We start from the raw sequence: 8,522 nt of genomic DNA on the forward strand, positions 1-8,522 counted from the left end.
TATGATTATCATTTCGAATTTCAAGTATGGTCATTTACTTATATTTGAGTCTATGATAATGATTTTATGCATATGGTTACTCATGACTCTGCTCGTGCGTTCTGTTATATCTTTCGCCGGTTTCCGGGCCGGTTCTGTTATCGTGCGCATTTTTATATACTCCGAAGTTATGCTGTGTTTGTGGTTCACCGAGCTACTCGATAAGAGGGTCGGGTTCCACTTATATTTGGTGTTATGCTGTGTATGGCGTTATGCTGTGTTGTGATATGTGACGGGGATACGGAGATTTGAAACCTTCTGGTGTTATGCTGTGTTATGGCGCCATCGACGGGCGGGCGACCATATTCTTCTATACCTTATGCATGACTTATATTTTGAAAGTAAACATTTTGATATGTTGGATTTATACTTATGTTCTGTACTACTATTTCGTTTATGCCTCAGATTTGTTTCTGTATTCTCTGATTTGCATACTCAGTACATATTTCGTACTGACCCCCTTTCTTCGGGGGGCTGCGTTTCATGCCCGCAGGTACAGACGCACAGTTTGGTGATTCACCAGTTTAGGACACCCTCTTCTGCTGTTTGGAGTGCTCCTCTTATTTCGGAGCCTACTTTTTGGTATATATACTTGTTCGATGCATATGTATATATTTGTTCAGGGGTACGGCGGGGCCCTGTCCCGCCATATGTTTCTGTTGGTCTGTTTAGAGGTCTGTAGACGTATTTGTGGGTGTGTGTGCCTACTTCTGTACAGATGTGTTTGTATGACCCTGTTCGTTATGGCAGCCTTGTCGGCGTGCACTTTGTATATGTTTTGGGCCGTTGCGCCATCTGTTAGCCTTGTCGGCTTTTGATACTTTTGATAGCCTTGTCGGCTTTTGATACATTTGATAGCCTTGCCGGCTTTTTGATATATATATATATATATATATATATATATATATATATATATATATATATATGGTTGTGTTAAAATGCGTTTGAGACAGTTTGATATAATTAAAGGCAGCGTGTGACAATTGTGCCAGTATATGCTATCTATATGTGATTCGATTTGGATAAGTGTGTTACGAATTGATATGTTTGTCTGTCTGGGTGTCCAAGTAGGGCACCAGTCGCGGCCCACGGGATTGGGTCGTGACAGAACGGAGGGAGTACGTACTATTAAAAACGTTAGGGGTCGTTTGGTAGTTGGACAAGAGGCAAGTTATTCATATATTAATTTCTGCATTAACTTATACCACGTTTGGTAGCTAGTAAAGAGATAGCTTATTCATGTATTGATTTATCTCTTATTCATTTATTGATTTCTGCATACTTATACAACGTTTGGTAGCTAGTTAGAAAGTAAGTTATTCATGTATAAAATTAGTACGACGTCTGATTTGTATAAAAAGTTGAAATGATAATATTATCCTTATCACTCCCCACTTAAATACTTTTCTTTTCTAAACAACTTTTTTATATATTTTATTATAATATTACATAATAAAATATTATTTAATTTAATTGTAAACAAATATTTCAATTTTAAAAGGTATATAATATTTATTAACTTTTAATATAATAAACCAACATCCGAAGAAATAATTGATGCATAACTAAATCCTGCATTACTAATACGTACATAACTAATATTTGTATTAATAATACCTGCATTAATGATAGCTACATTTACTGTTTTGTATATGTTCATTTAATGATTTTATTTTGGCCTAATCTCCTCCGGACTTGTACTGTCTCTTCATTTTCTTCACCATCTTCCATGGCTAATGTGCAAATGGTGGAAACTTTTGTTCCAATTGATTAAAGCACAAATGATAACACTGAACCAAACATAATAGTAGTATTTCACTAGCAGCTTCTTTCTACCATTCCTAGCGTCTTATTTCTCTAAATAGCAACATAAGCCTTCTCTTTGGATTCTCAAAATGGAAATGGATCTTGACAAGCACCCATCTTGCATGCTTCTATTTAAAGAAGGTTCTACGGATAAAATAGTAAGTTTTCCTTTTACTTAATGATCTGTATACGTTCTTGTTTTTTTTCCTTTTCTTTTTGGTTGTTCCTTCTTCCAACTGAGGTTTGCTAATCTGATTTTGTTAGCAAATGCCGTCTGATTTTGTGAAAGAACACAAGAAGATGTTAGCTAAGACATGCTTACTGAAAACTGATGTAGTAGCTGGGATGTCATGGGAAGCAAAAATAGAGAAAGAAAAGCCGAATTACTTCATATGTAAAGAAGACTGGCCACAATTTGTGGTGTATCACAAGCTTGAGATAGGGGACTTTTTGCGCTTTGTTCTCATTGATAAATCGACGTTCCATGTCCTGCTTTACTCCAAGAAACATAGTAGAACTCTTCGACCTTTTGAGGACCTCAGCAGTAGTGAGGAAGAGGAAGAAGAATATGAAAAGGAGGATGAGGTAGAAATAGTGGAAGAGAACGTTGACGCTTCAAGAAAATCGAATCCATCTAGTGGCTCCAATGATAGGGGAAATCCATGCTATTCACATTTAGGTAATCTTGACCTCTTTCTTGGTATATTTAATTGTAGTCAGTTTATCTATGGATGCACAAAATCGATGACAAACACAATGTGACCAAATGATGCATATAAATCATACAGGCTAATTGGTGGTTAAGTCCTAATTGTTGTAGAATTTTGCTATTTCTGAACAACATAAAACACTCTTTTAGCCTAGTTAAAGACTGTATATCATCGTTACTATATGGATGAGATTGCCTTTGAGTCCCTCCCTGAAGCCTAGGAATGGCAATGGGGCGGGGCGGGTTTGTCATTTTGCGGTGTGGGGCAGGTTGAAGCATTTTTTCGAAAATCTTGTGCAGGGCGGATTGCGGATTAGAGGAATCCAAAGTTTAAGACTCGTTTCTTTGAACGTAAGATGGCTTGTGGTTATCTTAAACGTAAATCTTCCATGTTCTTTGCAAACAAAAAGCTCCATGTTATTGTTTTCCAATACAGTAATCCAGTTGATTTCAATATTTTTTTGTTTTGAAAAATGAGAAAAAAGAAAAGAAAGAGAAAAAATTGGGAGAATATAACAAGCTTCAGGAACAAAAATATTTGTGAAAAGCTTTAGTCCTCTGTTTTACGTTTGGAAAATAGTTCTCTGCAAGTTAGTCAAGTAACTACTAAACTTGAGTCAAATTTAATACTTAGTAAACTTATTCTGTCTTGTCTAGTTGTTTAATGGAAAAAATTCATATTTTGTTTGGATATTGCATATTCAGATGGGTCAAGTTATTCAGTGTTTGATATGTTTTTCCAGTGAAAAATTAATTATAAGACTAATAACATGTTCTATCACTAAAATAAATTCGTCAAATTGGCTAAAAGGATTATTCGTATTGATTCACAATAAAAATATCACAATGTACAACTTGTGATTTATACAAATTTATTATTTACTGAATGTGTGTAACAAAGTGGGCAAAAGGAAGAAGAAAAAGAAGGAAAACTTGCGGGGGGGCTGGGTGGGTGGACGCGGTTGTGGTTGTGGGGCGGATGGACGTGGGTGAAAATGCTCTGTGGGGCGGGGCGAGTTGATACAGAACCCGCCCCACCCTGCCCCACCCCATTGCCATCCCTACCTGAAGCCCTTCTTAGTACCTCAGCATGCCACAACGAAGCTAGGACTTACCTCTTTGTTTGTCTCTGTCTAGATTCATTTTGTCATGGAGGTAAATCTGATGCCAAAGCTGATAACATGCTTGGCATGAAAAAGAAAGCTCCTGAGACTAAGAAAGCGAATGAAGTAAAAATGGAGCCACTAATTCTATTAGATTCTGAGGAAGAGAGGGTTGGTCAATCCAGTGGCTCCAAGGATGGGGGAAATCCATGCTATTCACATCCAGGTAAGGTCCACCTCTTTATAAATTTGGTATATTTAATTGTTTTCAGTTTATCTATGGATGCACTAGAACCTATGGCAGACACAATGAAAACAATGATGCTTATAGATCATACCGACTATTTAGGATTAATTCCTAACTGCTGTTGTTTCTTGTATTAAGTTTACTATTTCAGTATAAAAACACTCTTTTAGCCTAATTAAAGACTCGTATATCATTGTGACTATTAGTATGAGATTGCCTTTGAGTCCTTCCCCAGTGCCCTTGTTATCCCTTCCTTTTCAGCTCAAACTCACTTACCACCCCACAAAGAAGCTAGGACACATCGTTTTGTTTTTCTCCTCTCGATCATTTTCTCAACCCTGGAGGTTTCATCATGCAAGTAGGTAAATCCGATGCCAAAGATAACATGCTCGGTGTGAAGAAGAAAGCTCCCGAGAATATAGAAGTGAAGAAAGTCTTTATGGAGCTAGTAGAATTATCAGATTCTGAGGAAGAAAGAGTTGATCCATCCAGAGGTTCCAAAGATGGGGGAAATCCATGCTATTCACATCCAGGTAACATCGACATCGTTATACATTTGGTATATTTAATTGTTTTCCGTTTATCTATGGATACACAAGATCGATGAGGCACAATGAAAAGAAATGATGCATAAAGATCACATCGACTATTTGGGGAAACTCCTAATTCCTTGTCGAAAATTGCTTCTATTACTGTTGATTTGAATAATAAGTAGTTTAGTTGCAGCTTTGCAGGAGGAGTCTTTGTTTAAATTTAGCCAGATAAGTTAAGATAATTTAGGTCTTTGGAATTTTATTCTGTATATATTCTGCAGATTATTTGTTTTAAAAATGGCTTATTTAAAGCCCTCCATCCTTGATAAAATTATTGACGGGACAATTTTTTTTTTTTTTTTAAACTGGTTGAATTGACGGGACAATTCAATCAATACTTTCAACCTTTTCGCTGCACCGTCTTTAAAAAAACCAACATTCCTCTTGTACTTGTATTAAGTCTGCTAGTTCTGCGTAACGTATTAAAAGACTCTTTTAGCATAGTTCTTTACTTGTATATCATCTGACTATAAGTATGAGATTGCCTTTTGAGTCCCTCCCCAAAGCCCTTCTTAGCCCTTCCCTTTCAGCACACAATGAAGCTAGGGCATATCTTTTTGTTTTTCTCCTTCTCGTTCATTTTCTCAACCCTGGAGGTTTCATCATGAAAGGAGGTAAGTCTGATGCCAAAGCTGATTACATGCTCGGCGTGGAGAAGAAAGCTCCCGAGACTAAAGAAGCGAAGAGGGCTGCCAAGGATCCTGCCAAGCGAGGAAGTGCTTCTTATGTTAAGCGGTGGAGGTCTATCAAGGATCCTGACAAACCCAAGAGGCCTGCAACTTCTTTCTTCGTGTTCATGGAGGAGTTTAGGAAGCAGTTCAAGGAAAAGTATCCAAACAATAAATCTGTGGCTGCTGTAGGTATAGCTGGTGGAGACAAGTGGAAACAGTTCTCAGATGCTGAGAAAGCTCCTTTTGTGGCAGAGGCAAAGAAAAGGTTGGCGGAATATCATAAGAACTAGGATGCTTATATCAAGCGAGTAGCTGCTGGATCTTCTGAAGAAGAGGAAGCCTACAAGTCAATGTCCAAGGTTGATGAGGAAGATGGGGACGATGATTAAAGAAGTTTTTAGTGGATGAGGAAATTGGTGAGGAAGCTAGTGTAATATCTTCTATACATGGCTTCTTCTTTTTACCGTATAATACTTGCACTTTTTTTGCTTTTATTTTTGGGAGTTAAAGCTGACTGTAGAGCAGCAGCTTCTATAGCTCAATAGTTTATGTACATTTTGCTTTAATGCTGCTTAATCCTGATTCAGCTAGATGTTTGTCCTTCTTGGCTAGTATATAGTTTTCCATCTAATTCGTCTCTTGTTAATTGTCTAGTTTGTTGGGAAGATATCTTTGTTCTTGATATATGCTCCCTATTGAAGTTGGGTTAGCTTTCCGTTATACCTTTTTCTATGGGGGGGTTTTGGGACCCAAAAAAGTATGTGATCCTTAAATTGCCTTATGAACCGAGTCATTTAGTATCGTAACGAATTGCTGTGTCCTAAAATGGCGAAATGGATATAAGGAATTCATATGACCGGTTCAACTAGTTATGTATTGATAGGCAACTGATTGGATGATTGTCTAGTCTACATAGATGCATGAGAATGTCCTGGTTGCATTTTGGCGTAGCCTTTGTATGCAAGCTTATTAGCTTCGGTTTCTTTAGATACTGACCAAAGATGCAGAGACGTAGTATGAAAGTTCAGGTGCAAAGGTTAAAATGAAAAGGTTCGTTTGCCCCTGCCTCTTGTAAGCAAGCAGGAAACTTTTTTAATAATATCTCAGGTAGTCAACTATTTCTACTAAAGCAGATATAATAGGCTCGATCTTCACATCTATTGCCTCTGGTCATTGCTTTGATCCTCCAACAAGTTCTTGATATCAAAAAAAAAAAAAAAAAAAAAAAAAGGTTGACAGGCAGTTTTAGCATATTAATCTTGCAACCTTCTAGCAAAATTTTCCCTAAAGCGAAGAGGTTCCTTCAAATAAAAGGCTAAATTCTTTCAAGACCAAACCCAAAATTCAAACCCCACGATATTCAACAAATTGACAAGCAAGGGACCACAGAAACCATAGTACATACATGTAGCTAGTGCAAGTAATGGGGTTTGCAGATCTTTTGAACCTGTAAAACATTACTACCACCATTTCCCTGAATAAACTTGAATCGGCAAGTGTCACCACAGGCTATCTTGTTATGTGTTCGGAATTCAGCCCATCCTCCTTTTATGTGAACCCACCTGCCCTTGCGTGCTATAGTCCACTCGCCACTCCTTGCCTTTCCCATTTACCAGTCTCATTCTCTTCATGTAAATTATGCCTGTCCCTCTCGCGAAGCTCATCGGGATAGTCTAATTAACATGATCATCAAACATGTATTCAGGGGAAAGTAAACGCATAAAATTTACCAAAGAATTTAAAAGAACGGAATTGTTTTTAACTTTACCATAAAAATTGTGTGGGACTTTTTAATAACCATTTCATAGTATGGATCTTTGTTGTTTAAGTTCACCACACTGAATCTGATCTTCTTTGAACCATTTTCTTCACTTTCATTGTCGGCTTCCTTCTCTTCAGCAACAGTACCTGTCTTTCTCTTAAAAGGTTCAGTATTTACCAGCGGTAAATCAATTAATCAATCTACTGACTCAACACCTAAGGCGTTGAATCGGTTTTTTGAACTCTTTATATCCACTTCTCTGTATTATTAGGACACAATTCATTACAATACTAAAAGGGATTTAACTTCACTGTCAGCGTAAAGATATCAGGTTTTAACCTATTGTAGCAGTGCATAGAAGTTAAACACTTAAACCCATAGTAAATAACTCAATTTAAAAAAAAAAAAATTAAGGATCTCACGCTTATAAGTTGTACTCACTTTGATATTCAAGTCTCTAACATTAGATTAGAAGCGCTTTGGAAGTTATAAACATAGTAGCAAACTTAATTCAAGTCCAATAAGAAGTTGCACTTAATTCCAACTAATTACCGTTATGGCTTACGTGAATCATTTGTTTCTGTTGTGATTTGCTTATGATTAAGTCTCTGTGTCATTTTCATGCATCTATATATAAGCTGAAGACTAGAATTAGATACCCCAAAATGCATAATAAGAAGGACATTACCTGACAATTCTTCTGGTTCTGTATTAACTCTCTTGGATTTTCCAGTATTTCCAAAGTCGTGTTTTTCTTCGGAGGAACTGCTGAGTTCCTCAAATAGTTGCCTCCCGCCGAAGTTTTTATAACTTTTCTGGTTATAAACCAGGACTTGGAACGTCGATTTATCAATGAGAAAAAATAGCAAAATGTCACCCAGCTCCAGTTGCTGATGCACCACAAATTGTGACCACTCTCCTTCACATATGAAGTAATTGGACTTTTTTTTCACTATAATTGCTTCCCATGACATTCCAACTATATTCGATTTCAGTAAGCAAGTCTTGGCCAACATGTTCTTGCATTCTTTGATGAAAGCAGGCGGCAGTAGCTAACAAATCAAAATCCTCAAGTTTAGGAATACAAGAACCAAAAAGAAAAAGTAAAGAATAAAAGATAAAACTAGAAAACTTACTATTTTATCCGTAAAGCCTTGTCTAAATAAAAGCTTGCAAAATGATGGATGCTTGTTGGGATCCACTAGCATTTTGATAAATGAGAAAGAAGAGGCTACAGAATTGATGCTGTTGAAGATGGTATAGAAGAAGCTGGTGCTGGTGACTAATTAATGGAGCAAAAGTTTAGAGTTGTGCACATGCAGTAGTTAAAAAGGGGAGAATAACTAAATTTTGTGTAGTGCAGTGTGCAGTCCTCGTTCATATTTGTCATATAACTATATCTCTCTCTTGTGACTTTCTTTGTTCACATACTAGTTATATCGGATTATAACATAGAAATTAGTTATGAAATGATTAATAACAGAGGAATTATTATATGAGGATTTAATGAAAAATTGTTATAAATAGATTCCTCACCTTAAAATGATGTTTTTTTTTTGTCTTAATAGTTTATTACCATATTATTGATATAT

At 36.6% G+C, this 8,522-nt stretch overlaps 2 protein-coding genes across 2 annotated transcripts; one reads left to right on the forward strand and one right to left on the reverse strand.

The window, feature by feature from the left end:
- Positions 1–1,755: 1,755 nt before the first annotated feature.
- LOC132622510 (high mobility group B protein 13-like) lies at positions 1,756–5,823 on the forward strand. The gene is made up of 5 exons (XM_060337120.1): positions 1,756–2,003; positions 2,110–2,524; positions 3,692–3,883; positions 4,267–4,437; positions 5,109–5,823. The coding sequence occupies exons 1-5, from the start codon at positions 1,935–1,937 to the stop codon at positions 5,456–5,458; spliced, it is 1,197 nt and encodes a 398-aa protein (XP_060193103.1). The 5' UTR covers positions 1,756–1,934; the 3' UTR covers positions 5,459–5,823.
- Positions 5,824–6,579: 756 nt separating this feature from the next.
- LOC132624336 (B3 domain-containing protein At2g35310-like) lies at positions 6,580–8,138 on the reverse strand. Its single transcript, XM_060339130.1, has 5 exons — positions 8,067–8,138; positions 7,619–7,982; positions 6,937–7,076; positions 6,731–6,841; positions 6,580–6,642 (listed from the first exon to the last, which is right to left on the reverse strand). Exons 1-5 carry the CDS (start codon positions 8,136–8,138, stop codon positions 6,580–6,582), a joined length of 750 nt encoding a protein of 249 aa, XP_060195113.1.
- Positions 8,139–8,522: the final 384 nt, after the last annotated feature.

This window comes from Lycium barbarum, chromosome 12 (assembly GCF_019175385.1).
Source record: "Lycium barbarum isolate Lr01 chromosome 12, ASM1917538v2, whole genome shotgun sequence".
In the NCBI taxonomy this organism is placed as follows: Eukaryota; Viridiplantae; Streptophyta; class Magnoliopsida; order Solanales; family Solanaceae; genus Lycium; species Lycium barbarum.

Excerpts from the sequence above, each read along its gene's own strand:
- LOC132622510 (XM_060337120.1), top strand. The coding sequence starts at position 1,935 with ATGGAAATGGATCTTGACAAGCACCCATCTTGCATGCTTCTATTTAAA. Across the intron at positions 3,884-4,266 it reads TCCATGCTATTCACATCCAG|GTAAATCCGATGCCAAAGAT; the intron begins GTAAGGTCCACC and ends TCATGCAAGTAG. Across the intron at positions 4,438-5,108 it reads TCCATGCTATTCACATCCAG|GAGGTAAGTCTGATGCCAAA; the intron begins GTAACATCGACA and ends TCATCATGAAAG.
- LOC132624336 (XM_060339130.1), bottom strand. The coding sequence starts at position 8,138 with ATGCTAGTGGATCCCAACAAGCATCCATCATTTTGCAAGCTTTTATTT. Across the intron at positions 7,983-8,066 it reads AAGGCTTTACGGATAAAATA|CTACTGCCGCCTGCTTTCAT; the intron begins GTAAGTTTTCTA and ends TTGATTTGTTAG. Across the intron at positions 6,643-6,730 it reads ACTATAGCACGCAAGGGCAG|GGAAATGGTGGTAGTAATGT; the intron begins GTGGGTTCACAT and ends AAGTTTATTCAG.